General features: G+C 53.3%; 1 protein-coding gene across 1 annotated transcript in view; it reads right to left on the reverse strand.

The window, feature by feature from the left end:
* CRHR1 (corticotropin releasing hormone receptor 1) overlaps positions 1-17,168 on the reverse strand; it is a 29,524-nt gene extending 12,356 nt beyond the window's left edge. The window contains exons 1-2 of the mRNA XM_005439423.3: positions 16,795-17,168; positions 8,258-8,342 (exon numbers count right to left, since the gene is read on the reverse strand). Coding sequence (XP_005439480.1) covers positions 8,258-8,342; positions 16,795-16,839 — 130 coding nt within the window. The 5' untranslated portion in view covers positions 16,840-17,168. The remainder of the gene's footprint in view (positions 1-8,257; positions 8,343-16,794) is intronic.
* Positions 17,169-17,398: the final 230 nt, after the last annotated feature.

Genomic DNA, 17,398 nt, shown 5'->3' on the forward strand with positions numbered 1-17,398 from the left:
AACATAGGCATTAGGTAGGCCAGATTGCAGGCTTTTTTATGTATAATTTGTATATATTTAGAACAACATGTACTGTAGCTAAATATGTCCTAGCTACATTTCAAAGTGAGGTTGGAAGCAGAACGGCTGTAATATCCACAGAACACAATCCTTGACAAGCAGCAGGCAGATGGGCAGCAGAGCCTGGAAGGGGCAGAATTCAGTGCAAACCACTCCTGGGTACCAGCAACACGTGTGCTGTCAGCGCAGAGGCAGGCGTTGCCATTTCTGAGACAAAACACCCCAATTCACAGCTCTGGGGGTGTGAATGCAGCGTTTCCTCTCCACCCGGACCCGATTATTTGAATGACTTTCCCAGAACTTCCAATGGATAGAGCTGGCTAAAGAGTGACCAAGCAAAATACTGTTTTATTAATATGATGAAGGTTTTCATGGAGGAATATCTGTTTTCATTGGTTATCTGAAAAATTAGGACCTTGGTTTCTTGGGATGTTCTCAGAGCAAATTTTCAGTGTGAAGGAAAGGAGGGTTTTCCTCAAGAGTCTTTGCAAGGGAAAACAATTTCCAAGCACGTGAGCTGGGGAAGCATCAGAGCATGGTGAGCATTACCTTCTGCCTTCCATAGCTTGTGATGAGAAATTAATTTTAATGGTGACCTTTGCTTTTAGGTTTGCTAATGTGTATGGTTGCTGCAGCAACCTTCACTTTCAGTTAACTGGTTTAAGCTTGTCTTTCTTAGGAAACAAGGTGCATTTAATCACGTGTAGTGTGCGTGTCTATGCGTATCTGCATCCATTAGTGTTTGTTGAGCTCCTTAGTTGTTTTGACCCAAATCTGACAGAGAAATAGAGGGTCACAGAAAATTAAGTGCCTGTATAAAAATTTATGATAGTATTTATCCAGGTAGGGAAAAGACAACAGGGAATTGCTTCAACTGAGGACAAAATTATATTGCAAGCGCTCTCCCTGTTAGCCACCTGGGAATTCACCCATGGGAGATGTTGCTTGAATATCTGGAGCAGGAAAAGCTTCACTTGGAATAACCCAGCACAGAAAAATGGGGTTTGCACAGTCCCAAAGCCCAGAGTAGCTCATGCAGTCCTTGAAAACCCTCCCTGTGTCCAGTGGGGCTGCGCACAAACTCCATTTTCTCTCTGTCTTCTCATGCCTCAGTTTCCCTCCCACGTCCCAGATGCTGTGCTGGGGCACAGAAGCAGACTGCTTGGGGTGGGGGGGCAAGCAGGAAGACTCAGTAATTAAAAGTCAGTAGAGCCAGAGAGCAGTAGCAACGTACCCTCTCCATCAGTGAAACAAAACCACAGCGATGCAATTAAGAACCAAACCCAAGACAGATTCAAGGAAATGATGTGGTCAGATAAAGGTGGCATCATTCTGCTACACATCTGCTCAAGCCTGGATTTATTATCTCCGCATTTCTCCAAGGAACTTAATTTACTGCTGCTTGGCCCTGCCATCAAAGCGCCGGTGGACGCCCACCAGGTGACAAAAGGAGTGGATGGCTCTTGCAAGTCCCCCAGTGGCAGGGCTGCAGGGTAAAGGTGGAGCAGCATCACCAGGAGATCAGTCCCCTCCTTGTCCCGTGGGTCAGGATTGTGGGGTGGGGTGACATTTGGGCTTGGGGGCTGCCTTGGATGAGCAGAGCAGCAGGTTGTAGCAGGCTCCTGGGACCTCGCGCTGTGCACAGCAGGCTTTGCCCCAGCACCATGGTAGGCAGTGTTGTGAGGTCTGTCCCATCAGTTTTTAACCTGGTGGGTAGCTGTAATATTTTTCCTGGGGTCACACCGAGAACCGCCTTGATGAAGAAGAGCTGAAGAAAGCAGATGCTGCTCTTTCTGCTCTCTTCAGCACACACGGGGGGGGGGGGGGGGGGGGGGGAAATCATCTCATGCTGGGGAAGGGTTAAGTAAAACAGCGAAGGCGATGAGTTCGGTGAGGGCTTCGACATCCCTCTGCCCAGCATGACAGTGTGCTCCAGCTGTTCCCCAGTGGCATGAAGCCTCCAGCACTTAGAGCACTATTTAGCATGGAAATTATATGTATCAGTGCTAAATGCTTTCATATCTGCTTTGCGGCCCATCTGTATTTGCAGGGGGATTATTCTCCCGGTTCTGCAGATGCCTGCTCTAGCTTCCTCAGCGCCACTGGCTGCGCAGACACTTTTGGTCTTTGCAGCTTTACAGCAAGAAAGGTCAATGAATTTCCTATCTGCACCAAGACCCCTGGTTTGGCTCCCTCCTGCACAGAAGCATGACATTTGGGGTAGGAAGGAGCCGCTCCTGCTTTAAGACAGGGAATGTGGCACTGGGGGAGTCACTCGAGTCCCTTCGCGCCGTTTCATTCGGGTTGTGCTGCTTTGGAGCCGTACAAAGCGTTTGCTTTCTTCTGAAGAAAAAAAGTACCTGTCCAGGGACTTACACTGGGACAACTATACCACAATAACTGTCTCAGGATAGCTGTAGCAATATCCCTCCTGTTTATACAAAACATCCTCCTCCAGCCTGCTTCCACCACTTGGGAGGCCCCTGGGATGGCTCCAAGCTGAAGCCACGCAGCCATGTGAAGCCTGGCAGGGAAAAGCTCTCCAGTCCCAGCTAATCTGCCAAGAGGTTTTGAGCAAATTTAAAGAGGATGGAACATGTTTATCCTGGGCCAGCACCACCAGACGTGTGGCCACAGTGCTCTTGAGCCAATGCCAGGAGGTCTGAAGTGTTACTGTACCGTCAAACCATTGCTAGGGTGATGTGAAGAGGACTAAACCAAAGGTGGTGCTGATACCGCCGTGCTGGTAAACACGTCCTCATCTCACACGGGGCAAAGCTCTGCACCAGCGCAGCATCCCAGCTGGCTGCTGTGCCCCCAGTGATGCTACAGCTGCCCCAAGGGCGAAGCTTCTCTCTCCTTGTGCAATGCAAAGGGGCCAGGAGCGCTGGTGGGAATCTCTGAATCACAGGCTCATTCCTGTGGTTGGGAGCGGTGGGGTTATTCACCTAAGGTGTCTCAGGAAGCTGAGTAACAGCTGAAAGGTGTGCGCTCATATCTCTACCTGTCCTGAGCTCTTACTCAACCACAGTTATCTCATCCCATCCCTGCAGCCAGCGTGCAGAAGATCCTTTGTCCCTCCCAGGCAGCTCCACCACACTGGTGGAGCAGGAGGAACCATTTCACACCTTATTGCCCCAAAGCCAGGGCCTTTGGGGGATGCCCAAGGAAGGGTGGCTCCATCCCAGCTGTGGAGTCACTCAGGTGCTAAATGCTTGAGTAACACCTTGAGGGAAACGGCACTGGGGGACAATTTGTGTTAACGCAGGGTTGAAACTGGAGTGGTGTTGCTGCTTGCTTGCCCCCTGAGTTGGGGCTGGGCACTCTGTATGGCTGGGAGCAGCTGTGGTTGCCTCAGAATACTCAGATCCTTGTCCACACCCTACCTCCAGCACTGCTTTTGGTGGCATTAGGTGTTTCTGTTTACCCTTGTAAGAGTCCAGTCCTTAAAACATCACCAGCAGTCCTCCCAAGCATTCCAGTTCCATGATCCTCAATGTAAAATAATTACACAGGCTAATTAAGTGTTATGATAGCAAAGTGTCCTTGTAATGAATTTTCGGCTTGTTGTTATTGACCATCACTGACTGTCCCCTTGGGTCTTTGCTGCTCTTCTGGAGAAGACTAAATTAGAGGCACCAAACCTAGCTTCTGCCATTGGTATTGATGCACTTGCTCAGTGTCGTCACTTCAGATGGATCCAGGTACGGTTCTGTGGAGCACATGTAGTTATGGAATATATGAGGTAGTGGGTCGGGTCTGGGACACATCCCGTTCTCATGGTATGACCCGTGGAGTGGTTGGAGTTGCATTATTACCAAGGGCAGCAGGAAGAGGCTTATTCCCTGCTCTTGGCTGGGTTTTGCTGGTGGGTGAGCGAAGCAGTGTAATCCCTCACCGGCAGAGTTCTCCTAGCAAAGGCTTCTGGTTTGGCTACAACTGAACAGGGTAGCTGGCAACAGTTTTACTGCATCCAGTCCAAAGTACAGTTTAGCTGCTGTAGCTGCTGCTCATGCTGAGATGTGCCAGGACACTGTTTTCTACCAGAAAACCTCAGCACCTTCTTCCCTCCTCCGCTACAATAAAATCTATGAATATAAGCAGGTTTCTATTGACATCCCTGTTTCCTGGATGATGGAGAAGAATGGCTTTATCGATGCTAGTGTACACTTCAGCTGCTATGATTTTCCATATAGGTGAGTTCACATGTTTTGGTTCCCAAACCTGCCCCAGTATCACCACTCTCCCTCAGTGCCAAGTCCCTGCCAGGGCTCAATGCTTCTCTTTAGCCCCTGCTCATCTCCTTTATTAGTATTTCTGTGTTGATGGGAGAGATGCCAACGAGGCTGAAGGGAAAAGAGGCGCCCATGTTGTTAATTTGACCTTTATGAATTTAAATTCCAGTCTTTCCCCAGGGGAGTCAGTGAGTGAATCAAACAGCAGTGGCAGGAGAAGGGGCTGCTGGAGCAGTGTCAGCGGTCTGGGGAGCTGAGCTGGAGCAGGTGGGAAGTCTCTTGGTCAAACTGTCACCCGCTGTGAAACGTGTTTCCAAACCTGTCTGATAAAGTGCCCATGAAGGAAATGCTCTCATTGCTTGCTGCTCGCCTGTGCTTCTTAGCCACAGGCTTTTGCTATATCTGGACCAAGTTGCTTTGCTTTATTTAAATGCAAAGCTATGCTCCCTTCCCCTCCTTGGAAAAGCCTCCAGTTAAAAAAAAAAAAAAAAAAAAAAAAGACATTTCTATTCAGTTCTGCACAGCTTTGGTGTCATTTTCCTTTGTTTTAGGTGAACCTGCAGTGGCAGGAAAGGTTTCTTCCCTGGGAAAGAATCAGCTGTTCTCCCCCCTCTCTCTCTCTCTCTCCTGAGCCCATACACAGGATTGAGGATAACAATTTGTTGTGATAATGGTTTAACAGCTTAAAGGAGTGGATCGTGCAGTCAGGACCAGCCGGGGCTATTAGCAATTGGGTGCCAACTCCCTGGGCTGATCCAAGCTTGGGTGCTATGAATGTAAAACAAGCCCATAAGTGCTCTGAGCTCGCTCTGCTTGAGTGCTTTCTGTTGGGCTGCTTTGGAAAAGCCTCATCTATTAATTAGGAAGAGGCTCTCCCATCTGCTCAGATTCCCCTTTCCTTCCCCAGGGAAGTGCCGGGATGGGAAGCGGTCCTGCAGCTGCAGGGGGATGCTTTGCCCTGATGGGTGAAATGACCTTGTTGCTCCCTGACCGGCTTCGTGGCAGGGCAAGGCGAGAAGCAGCTGCGCACAGACCCCAGGGAGCTGAAATCATCAGGAAGACAAATTCACAGTCTGAGGCATTCTGTAGGCTGGGAGCCCTTGGGACAAGCACCTATGCACCCCGCACAAGGGATGCTCATCCTCGCTGCATTCTTTTGCAAGCCTCATCTGGGAACTTCTTGGCTTCCAGATGTTTGAGGGTGCCACTGACCTGACTTTCCTGATGCACCACGTTGACCTCAAGTCCAGCCTGACATGATTTCTGCCTGGAGGAGGAAATATTCACCACTACCGAGGAAAGCAGCCTTTCTGGTGGAGTGGCCAGTTGTGCATGGTTGCCCACGTGTTCTAGCACTGGCCAGAAGTGGAGGCTCATCGAGAGGTATTTTTGACACATACCTAAAATCTCAGGTTGGACCATCACGCCTGTGCAGGAGCCTGAATGCCAAGGGACATTGCCCAGCATCGGGGACAGTGTGCTTAGAGGAAGATGGGTAAATCCGTGCTCATAAGAGGGCAGGACAAGGTAGCTCTGTGGGGCTCATCCCAGGATGAGGGTTTGCTTGCCCATGCCTGCACCCCATGAGTCTGGTAAGCATCCCCCCCGACCTGTCTCCACCACACTGTTGTGAGCAGAGACCTTTCCAGCTCAGTGCATGTGCCTCAGGGAGTGCTGGCACCCTGGCGATACCCCTGTCCAGCCATGCATCCTCATTAAAAAGTCTGAGATTAAATAATGAAGGGATTGGTGAGCAGAGAGGGGAGAAGAGCTCATGCTGGGCTGTTTTTCGGAGGAGAGGTGCTGCACACAAGCACAAGGCAGGGCGCCTCCATGCATCCGACTGATGCCCTGCTGAGCCGCGTGCCAGAGGACCAACTGGGCTTGTGTTACCAGCATGTGCCATTTCCCAGGGGTTGTGCAGACACTAACAAATTAAGTCTCACGGCCTCGCTGCAATTCTCATTAGCGTCATCCTAACAACCTTTCATGTTAAATAGCCTTGAAACAAAGTTTTCAGGTTTGTAAATATCCCTCCCTAGGAATTGCTGCTTGAATCAGGCAGGGCTTAAACGGACTCCAAGGATGAAGGCTGGTGCTGAGCTCCACTTCCCAAGCAGCAGGCATAAGACAATTAGTTTCATGTCTACCTCGTGTTCTAAGCCCCCTTGTGAAGCTGGAAGTGGCTCTCACATGCACCATCCCCATCCCAAATGAATGAATTACTCAGGGATGGCAGGTTGGATGCATGGAGTTTGCAAATCTGAAGCCTGACATGCTCCCTTGTCCCAGGGTGATGGGCACTGAGCTGCAGTAAATCCTGCTGGGATTCACACCAATAAATCCCTACTGAGCGAAGCAGAAAGCAGCACCCACTGCTTGAGGGCAGCGGCAATTTCAGGGCATGCCCATCAGCAAAGCCATGGCAGAAGTTCTGCCCACTCTCTACCCTCTCCCCTGGGCTCAGGAGGTTCCAGCAGTGGGCTGCAAAGGCCATGAGCTGGGCACGAGCAGGCTCTGGGACCTGCCTGCTGCCCCGGGTCATGCCACCAGGTCCGTGCATCACAAGAAGATCCTGTGGTGCTTGGCTGGTGCTTCTGTGGGTCAGAGCCCACAACGCTGGACACATGTTGTGGCAGGGGAGACGAGTAAGAAGAAAACAAATGCCATTTATCACAGCCTAACGTGGCCAAGGACAGCCACCTGGCCGAGCGGAGTGATGAAACCTTCAGGGAGCAAAGCACATGAGTGATGACCAGGTTTTTTGTCTGCGCCATGGCCAGGTCAGAGACACGCAGGCATTTCCATTTCCACAGGCAACCTTGCTCTCCCTCAGCTTTCTGCCTCCATTTCTCCCGCTGGGGATGCCCTGGGGATGCTCCTTGCAGGGCTGTGGTGGCCTGGCCTCAGCCAGGCACTGAATCAGCTGGTGCCAAGCTGTAATTTTTCAAGAAGGAGTTTTTAATGCTGCTGTTAATGGGAGCCGGGTGGCAGGCAGCCATCCATCAGCGCCGAGCCTCCGCGGCCATCCGTCACCCTGATGGAGGCAGCTGCTCTGAGCAGCAGGGACGGGAGCAAGCAGGGCAATCGCCTGGTGCCTGCTCTGGTCTTCATTCAGTCCTGGGAAAATGAACTCTGCAGCATCCTTGAGCTGGGGAGGACTTCTCTCCTTGCTCCTGTGAGCTCCTCTCCTTTCCCTCCTCCCCTAATGCCTGTCCCTGAACCAGACCTGTCACTGCTGCAGTGACACCCAAGTCACGTCTTGAATGTAGGCTAAAAGCCAGGTTTGGTACAAACACATCTTGGGCTTGACCCAGTTAGACGCAAACTCCAGTATGGGTGTTGAGTAGGACTGAGCTGCCCGTGGCCCTGCTGGTCTCACCCAGCTCGGCTGAGGCAGCCCTGGCCGTGGCCATGTCCCCAGAAGCTCCTCGTGGCTGGTGGCCCGAGGTTCTCAATGGCACACATCTAGGAGCATTGGGGGACGGAAGGTGGCCGAGCCCTGAGCACAGGCTGGCCAGACTGCACTGCTGACGTGGTCTCTGCAGAAAGTCACAACCTCCAGTTGTCACCCCTGGGCAGGGGGACTGCAGAGGGGGGGACACACAGGGGACAAAGGTCCTGGTGTCCCTGGGCATGGCGCAGAATGGGCAGCGCAGGAGTAAGAGCCAGGCAGATATCTCTTTGCCCACCTCCCCCTCGAGCCCAGACCACCAGACATTTATTTTCTCTATTTTTAGCTCTCCTGAGCTCTGCACCTTTTACCTGCCCCAACTGTCACCCTGCAAAGAGGCTGCAGCAGCCGGCACGGGGCTACAGTGCAGCCTCCACGCACCCCACCTCCCCCCAGAAAGGATCTGGGCAGCTGCGGATCAGCCAAGAGACCCCCTCCACAAAACCCTCTTCCAGCCATCCCTGCTGCTGGGGTCCCCTGGGGATGGCTGGTGACACAGGACACTCACCGGTGTGGTTGGTGACAGGCGTCAGGCTCTCGCAGTACTGCTCTTGGATGGAGGTTGCGACTGGGCTATCCCAGAGGAGAAACGCCTGTGCAGGGAGAGAGCAGACCACAGGCAGGGTTACATGTGCAAGGTGCCGCTTCCCCAGCCCTCAATCCCTCCTTGGACAGGACAGTGGGTGGGTCTGGTCTGGACTTGTCCATGTCTTGATGGATGCCAAAGCTGCCTGATGGATGGGTACCCGTTTGCAGGATGGGTTCCCAGCCCAGAGGAGCTGGGCTTACCCAGCTTGCGGCTGTAGGGCTGATGCTCTCTGCTCTGTTTCCCACCCACCGATCCTCTCCTGCCCCAAATATCCCTCTCAGCAGCCCACAAGGTGGCCCTGCACAGCCCCTGCCAGGTCGAGGAGCTTCTGCTGTTTAGCAGTTTAATCAACACTTTTAGTTTTAGCTTCTTTGCATCCCAAGAGCACACAAGGGAAACATGAGGAGCCTGACACCATGCTTGGATTTTCAATACCTTACTAAAATCACAGCCTTGTAAGCTGTCAGTGGGAAGATGTTAATGCATGTCCTTAAGGAGATCTGATCCCCAGACAACCAGGTCTGGCTAAAGACTTTTTTCCAGGAGGGAGGCTTGTCTGCAAACACTGACATTCCCATTGCACTGACCAGGATCTATCCCACCCCTTCTCCAGAGCAGCTCCTGGGCGGTTCTGCAGCTCCACTGCAAGGGAAAGCCATCAACTCCATCTGTATGGGAAGCTGTTTTGGAAAAGCTACTATGGAATTATTGTGCCTTTGCAGGAGTTTGGGGAAACTAAAACCCAGGAAGGCAATTGCAAGTGGAAGACAGCAGAGGGATGGTGCTGTTAGACCCAAGGCTCACTAGCGAGGCAGGTGGGGAAGGAGGGGACCTTCTGTTTTGCAAAACACACAGATTTCTACCAGAGCACCTGCCCAGGTCCTCCTCCGGCTCAGAGGCAGGTGTCACGGTGACACAGGCTGGTCCCCTCTGCTCAGGGGACGGACGCCAACCGTGGATGAAGCAGAACTCCACTTCCCTCAGCCCAAGCCTGCCCTGCGAGGGCTGACCAAAGCCCTTGGAGGAAAGCTCGCTGCTGAGTCAACGGCGGAGCCGTGCCTGGAACGACCGGCACGTACATCCCCCGGGATGCTCAGACCTGAGCCTGGAGTCAGCAAAGGCTGCAGCCTCCTCTGCTTGCATGGAGGGTCCCAGCTCCCCAGGGCGGTGGGCTCGGACGCTATCCTGTGCTGAGCCAATGCAATGAACAACAACCTCCAGGCTGGTCCCTACTGCCTGGTGCCCCGTCCCCAGTGCCAGTTACCTTCAGAGCTGCTCTGGGTGGGGAGGAGACCATCCTCCTCCTCCCCTTTAGTCGTATAAACACCGCCTGCTCTTGCTGGCACACCCAGCGATCTCCTGTGCCTTACCAAAGCATTAGCAGGATTTATTCAGACATGGAGACAAGCTCAGCACCCACTTGCTCTTTTCCAAACAACTATTTACTGCCTGGGGAAGCTGGTTTTGACAGCAAGAGAGATGTCAGGCAGACACATAAATGGAGCTGAGAATAACTTCCTTGTTATGACTGCTCCAGATGGCACAGGGGATCCGGCAGCAGAACCCTGCCCCAAGTGCGGGTGCTGCAGGGAGCTCCTGCTGTGCTGCTCCTGCGGGAGCCGGGACCCTCCTGGGTCTCTTTGCTGAAAGCTGAGACCACCCAAACTCCAGCCATGGGGTAAGCGAGGGGGCGTGGGGTCAGCTCCCCTCTGCATTGATGCCTGCGTCTGGTGCCCACCAGACCTGGTGGCTCTTTGCACAGGTAGCTGGGACACAAGGGTTCCTCCCGAAAGGGACTGGGGTGGTTTGCCTACCTGAACAGGCTCTCAAGTGTTAATTGGATGTGTTTCGCCTAATTGCAGCCTGCTCTAGCCTGGGAGTGCCAGTTCTCCTTCCAGACACAGGGAGAGGTCTTGGCACTGAGCAGCACCATGGACCAAGCTGCAGCTAGAGGGGGGCATGGATGGAGTGCAGTCTCTGGCTCTTTGCAGGCTGAAATGAGCTGAAACAGCTACAGAAGGAAGAAAGAAAGGGGGAAAAAAAAGGTTCCCCAAACCACAACAAACCCCAACAGCTTTTTTTACCAGGCTCTGAGTCTTGTCTCACTGCAATGTGGCCGATGCTCTTGACAGAGGTTTTTTCCCACTGCCGTCAGACCCAGCTCAAGTGGAGTAAGCTGAGGAAGGTGGCAGCTGCAGGTGGATTTGCACAAGCCAAAAGCATCCTGGTGTGGTACCCTGATGGTTGGGCTCTGGTCTGTTTTGCCCTTTGGGGCTTAGTTTAACCCCTCCCCAGGCTTTGCAGAGAGAATAGGTCAAAGCTCCGTCCTTGAAGAGCTTCTCCTGCCAGAGCATCGCTGCCGTAAGATGCCACATGGCACCCAGCAGGTCCCAGCCTGGCCGGGCTGGAGCCAAGCACACCTCCACAGCCCCAAAACGGCGGTGGGTCGTGTTCAGGCCAGAGAGGGACCGTGTCCCTCTGCCCTCCTGGCCCTGCTTTGACACGGGCTATGGCAAATCATGCTCTGCAGTGAAGAACACCTCCACGACCTCTCTCAGACTGCCAAAATCCTGGAGAGCTTCAGCTGAGTGTTCAGCTGCATGGGAAAGAAAAGCAATCTGCTTTTCTAGAAGTCGCTGCTTTGCATAGAGATCCCGGTCAGCCCAGGGAGTTGCTCCCACGGGGATGATGGTTCTGCTGGGAGCTGCACGGGCCCCAGTGGTCCCCAGAGTGGCAGCAGCTTCTCCTTGGTTAGGAGCCACCAAAGGCTTCACTGCTGTTGCCTCAGCATCAGCCCAGCTGCCTTCCAGGGGCTGCAAACATCTCGGTCTGACCCACGGGGAGGCACGGCAGCAGATGCCGGTGGTGCTGGGTTAACCTGGGACCCCACGGAGCAGCAAGCTCCTTCCTTTTGCCCCCATGTTCCCTGCAGTGGGATCAGCTGCCCCCCCCGCAGTCCTCACTGCATGGCTCAGACACCAAAACCTGACGCTGCTCTAGCGTTTACTGCATCCCATGCACAGCAAACGCCAGAGACAGACGGGGTCCCCCCACCCCCCATTGTCAATGCTGTCCCAGAGGGGAAACTGAGGCACCGAGTACCACTGCCTAGGGTCACCCAGGTCGTGCTGCGCCATGTGGGGCAGGTCGCTCCTATCTGGACCCACTAACCATGTCTTGATGCAATGCCACTGGGTTTTTCAGAGCCATTCCCTATGCCGAGGGGCGCAGAGTGGCAGGTCCCCTGGGCCAGGAGATGCAGGACAGGCTGGGACAGCGTCAGCTCTTCAGCACGAGGGGGCTGGGGGTGTCACTGCTGGTATAGCAGTGAGCAGCAAAGTCATACGCACACACACAGTGTCAGTCTCTGTGACCTGCCACTGACCTAGCAGCAAAATTCAATTAGTAACAATTAGGAATTAATGTCCCCCTGCAGTGCTTTCCCTCTCCAAAGCAATCCATGGATATTAATTAATATATTCACATCTGAGTCAAACATCAATCCCCCACACTGTACTACCCAGAGACAGGCTTGTCCCCCCTTGATATCTTATTGCCTCAAACACGATCGGATCTGCGTGGCAGGAAGGGCTGACAGCGCTGAGCAGTGAGATAGATGGCTCGTAGCCTAATTAGCAATCTAAGATGGGGCTTGGGTTTTCCACTGCCGACAGGGCTGTAATTGGAGAGCAGAGCGATTAGCAGGGTGAAGCAGTGTGAGCCAGTGGCTTTGCACAAAGCTGGAGGGGTCAGTAGGACTGATGGCTGGTGATGGCCACTGAGACCTCCCTGGGAGGGGGGTCAGTACCCACCACCCCGGAGTTGTCCTTGCTGTAGGGACCTTGCTTACCCATCAGCTCTGCTCCCCGGCTTGGCTGGGCTTGCGACACTTGGTGTGGGAGAAGAAAGACCTCGTGGGACACATGGGCTGAGCACGGTCTCTGCTCTGGCCCTTTGCTGAGGTTGCCCGGGGCATTAGGCTGGGATCTAGCCTGCTCTTGGCCCCGAGCCTGCAGGAAAAGGTGCCAGACTTTGGGTGTAAAACACAGTGAATGTTCAAAGAGCTGGATGCCAACCTCAGATGGCAGAGCAACATCAGCGGTGCGGGAAGCGAGGGCACGGAGCAGCACGTGTCACCGACACTGCAGCTGTAGGCTGGAGGTGGCCGTGAAAAGCCTGACCAAAAGAGCTGCCCCCTCAAATGTGGCTGGAGGTGGCCGTGGTGCCCCCAGCCCCTGCTGCTCAGCCCTCCCTGTCCCCTGCCTTCACTGCGCTCTGGGGGATCCCTTTGCCCTTGTCTCCTTGGACATCCAGGCACCGTCTCCTGCAGGTGATGAGCTTCTTACCGTGTTCACCTTGAAGTCTCTTACTTAGGTAAGCCCTGTCCCAGCTTGAGCCATGAATGAACCCCCAGGGAGCACCTGGCCCATGAAGGACCCTCCCCTCTGCAGCCCCCTGCCCTAGCCCTGGCACTGACCTGCTTTGCCACCCCTGAGCTCATGGTTCCTCTGAGACCCCTGCTGTGGTAACAAGCGCCCTGTAGCTCCTCCACTTGCTCTCATGCAAAGCCACATCAGAAGCACTGCTAGCATCAAGGCATCAAGGCAAAGCGCAGGCAGCAGAACAAGGCTCAGAGCAAGAGCCACAGGGGGATTTTCTGCGGCTGATGTTACTGGGGTGGGGGGGGTGGGGGGAAACAGGCAGTGATAACGTCTCCATCTGGCATTAAAATCTGTGAATTTATGAATTTAGCCATATTAGAGGGCCAGCCCCCATTGTGTGTAGATAGAGGCTTGGGTATGAGTATTTATTCTGTTTGGAGTCTCCGAGTGTGCTGGATGCAGATCCTAACAAAAGAATATCAATCAGGGCTAAATGAATGCCCTGTAAAACCTGATTTATGGGCAATTAAAGGTTTTCCTGGATTAAGCTCGGGTCTCTCTCGCTTGCCATAAAGAATTCTGACTTCATTTATCTATCAAAAGGGGCATGGATTTTGGAGAACAGGTGAAAAAAAGAATAATGGCATTTGGATCTTGGAAGCTAAAGGCACAAACAAGCCGGGGCAGGGGACACGGTGTGAATCGAGGCAGCTCCTATGGCACCCAGATCGGCCAGAGCAAAAACTGCTGCAGAAGAGCTGGAGTGCTGGACACCAGCACGGGGGAGGGCTCTTTTTCTAAGATGCTTGTATTAAACTCTTGCAGATTGCACGTGTGGGACCTGTGTGCGTTCACAGATATTTTCCTTTTGGGGGTGGAGATTTCTTTTCCATGGCTGTCCCCCGGGACCCACGCCTCGGCTGCCCCAAGCCCCCTCCTTCACCCGTCACCTTTTTAGGGTCATACGCTGGGCTGAGCATCTACCGTTTAATTCACCGATGATTTTCTTCCAGTGTATCTGCATTCACACCAAGGGAAAGCTTGGCCACACCAAAGCTGCATCTGCCTTTGCCTTGTCAGGGCAAATACTATGGGATGTCAGGGTGGAAGAGGGACTGTGATCTGCAAAAGACCAACACCCTTTGCCCTCTGCTGTCTGAAAGGAGGCGATTGCTTCTGGGTGGGTGACTGATAAAGAAGGACACTGCAGAGAAGGAGGGTCTCTTCTATTAGCTCAAAATATAGTTAGGGAAAAAAGGAAAAACAACAGATGGGCCTCTGGGTATGTTATACCATCTTCAGAAAGAGCCACCCGCTTATGAGTGACAGCTGTCAAGCGTTGGACAATGGCTCTTGGGTCTGTTTGTTGAGGGAACCCCATGCTAACGATTTGTGCAGTCCAAATACTGTTCTCCAAGACAAAACCACAGGTGCAGCCTCCCCAAATGTTGCAGGCTCAGACCTCAGCTTGAGCTCGTCGCTCACAGCAAACTTTGGGGCCAGCCCTGTGCAGGATTTCTGGTAGGCACAGCTACATTTCAGGGCAGGGTTTTGCTGGCTGTGCAGGCTATCCTCATTGTATTTCTATATATTCATCCTATGGTGATAGAGCAGCTGTTCTGAGAACAGGCTGTGCCATTTCCATTCACTTCTCCACTGGAGCTGCAAAACCACAGGGGTGATTTCATACACACTGAATCAACTCTGGCTTTTAAGGAAAGCGAGGACTGGAAGAGATCCCCAGGGTCAGCGTGTCCTGCTACCGCACCTCTTCGTCTGACACAAGGATTTGAGCAGGGAAGGGGTAGGGGGCTGGTTGTGGGGCTTAATTGCTGCTGAGGCTGAGCAAGGGGGAAAGGAAACTATCACACCCCCAGCACCAAAGTCTGTTTTTTCATGAAATGCCTTTGCAAACAGTTTTATCAACCTGAGAAGCGTCATCAGTTCCTGACAAAGCTGCCGCTGAACTGTTTGTTTTTAACCACTTGTTTAGTTTCTTGAAATGTCTTGCAGCGTGCTGGAGAGCATGCTGCAGCAAGTTTGGCTGCCTGTCTCCCCGTCTGTTTTGTCTGACCCCCCAAGGGATGTCTACCCAGCAAGGCAAGGTGGACAAACTGATGCTAAACTGGAGCTGCTGGCCAGATGCATGTGGAACATCTCCGCTGTGCCAGCCCAGGGATCTGCAGGCTGCAAAATTTGCCCAAGCAGGAGAGAGTCACCCCTGCTGAGCTCTCTGTTGGAGCTGTACTGCTGCAGGTCTCTGCACTCGCAGGCTGGATGCTGCTGTGGGTATTGCTGGCTGCAGGGATGCGCTCACTTAAGGCTGGAGTTTCATGGTCCTTCAGCCCATGCTGTCCCCTGGAAAAGGCTGGGATCATGCTGGAAAAGGGTCTGAATTTTGAATGCATGTATTTATAAGAAAAAAGAGCCTGACTGCAAGGGGGGGTTTTGTAGCTGGGGTGTTTCTTTTTGAACCTGTCTGGGAGAGACTTCTCTTTGCTTGGGCTGGGTTTTGTGACCCCTCCTGGTCCCAGCACCAGGGCCGGGGGGGGGGGGGGGGGGGGGTTTGCTCTCAAACTCCAGAAGTTTTTTGTGGATTTGGTCCCCCCATCTTCATAAGGGGACCAGCCTTGGGGAACACCTAGGGATGGCTAGGGAAACCCCCGAGGCTGTGGAGGTTTAGCAGAGGATGGGAAGTGTGTCTCAGCACCTCTGGGCTTTTTTTTTTTGGCCACTTTTTGCTCACACAGCAGCTATCAGGAGCTCTTGTGCTCGCTTGGCTCCCCCCATCTCAGACCCTGCCCCTATTGTACCAGGTCTGCAGCTTTGCCAATGGTGTCCCCACATATTGGGCAAGGAGGACCTGGGCTGGGGGGAAGAGGTCCTGCCCTGCATCACCTTCATTTCTTACATCAGAATGAAACAAAATCTGAACCAGGGAACACAACTGCAAAAGAGCTCCTATACAGCAGGGTGGGGGGTGTGCAGGCAGCGGAGAAGGCAGCTGCTCAGAAGGGGAGCTTCTAAAAGCAGCACCAACTTGGCAAGGAGGTCACCCGGTGTATCAGCTCTTCTCATTGCTTAGGTGAGTACTTTCCCATCCCAAAGGTGCAGCTAAGTACTCCTCACTGCTCTCACTGCCGGTGGTGCACAGTGAGAAACCAGCCGGTGGGTACCGAACTGCAGGGGTGCTAACGGGGAGGGCTGACCTGCTGCTTTTTCTGCTGTTTTAACTCTGCAGTCACAACTGGGCCACTGAGACAGCATTTTGCAGAGAGCCAGGCAAATTTTTTCTTGTAACCCTCTTTGACACAGAGATTTAATCAAGAGCCTGATCATTGTGTTCAGCTGCCTGCATAGGTTTGTTCAAAAAATGTTCAGGATTTCAGTGGAAACCTTTTTGCCTCCTCTTTTCCCCAGCATTTGGGATTTAAATATGCTTTGGGCTGGGAACATTTCCTTTCTTGATGAGCCCTCAGGAGGAGGAATATTGCTCCTGACAAAGCATTTGCATTTTGTGCAGAGCTGCAAAATTAGCGGTGGCTACAGTTCCACAGCGAGGAATTTAGAGAGGGAAGTCTTGTGCTTTGTGGGTGGGGGGAAAAGGAGAGGTGTCTCTGGAAAATCAGTGCAGGTGGGTACAATTAAGCATTGCATTTGTGTTGTCCCCATCCATCACGCCCCCAGAACGGCTGCCCTCTCCCAGCAGCCTACGGGAAACTGGTGGCAGCTGGTTTCACTGGAAGGTGCGAGGTGGGGAACTGCTGGGAGAGCTGGACTGCACTTGTGAGGACATGCCTGTAAAGTCTCCCTCCCTTTAATGATCCCTTCACCGATTCCAATCCCCTCCCTTCTAGTTTTTGGGCACCATGAGCTCTTGCTAAACCCCCATGGCTCGACTGGAGGAATTCTCCCAAGGGCCCTTTGTGTAGTGGTTTCTCCTTTTACTTTTCCCTTCCTTCAAAGAAATGGAAAAGTCGTTGTAGAGAAGGGGAGCAGTGCAGGATGCAGAGGGGTGATGGGGAGGAAGGCAGAAGGGACATTCTGAGAGAAGAGGACTTAAAAACATCTTACCTGCAGGAGGAGGAGGAGGAGGACAGGACGTAGGCTGGGCACCATCCTTAACTCCCGCTGCACCCAGCTCCCTGGGGCATGGCTGGCAGCAGCCCCCACTGCTGCTGGGCTCCTGCTGTCGGGAGAAAATCCTCCGGGCTTCGCACAAAGGAGCGTGTCCGGGTGCCAGCAGCTGCGTGGTGGCAGGTGGGCACCTCTCGCCCTCCCTTTTGCTCAGCGACCCGCTCCTGCCTTTTATAACCTCCCTCGGAGCCGCTTCTCTGGCTTCCCACCTTCCAGCTAGCCTGGCTATGGGCTACATCCCTCCGCACCAGCCTCCCACTCCCCCTTTCCCTCCCTCCTCCTCTTCCTCCTCCCCTTTTCCTTCCTCCACCTCCCTAGTGCCTTCCAACTCTATTTATCTTTTTTTTTTTTTTTTCTTTCTCCTTCCTCCCTCAGCATCTTTAGCAGCAGAAACTTCCTACCAGCCCAGGGACCTCCAACTGCCCCCACCCACCCCCTCCCCGGACCAGGCTCGCCCCTCTCTACCCTCCACACTCACATTTGCAGCTGCTGCTGCGGGCTCCCCTGGGAAGGCTGGGGGCTTCCCTGCCTGTGTGGGATG

Source organism: Falco cherrug, chromosome 20 (genome assembly GCF_023634085.1).
Source record: "Falco cherrug isolate bFalChe1 chromosome 20, bFalChe1.pri, whole genome shotgun sequence".
NCBI classification, from domain to species: Eukaryota; Metazoa; Chordata; class Aves; order Falconiformes; family Falconidae; genus Falco; species Falco cherrug.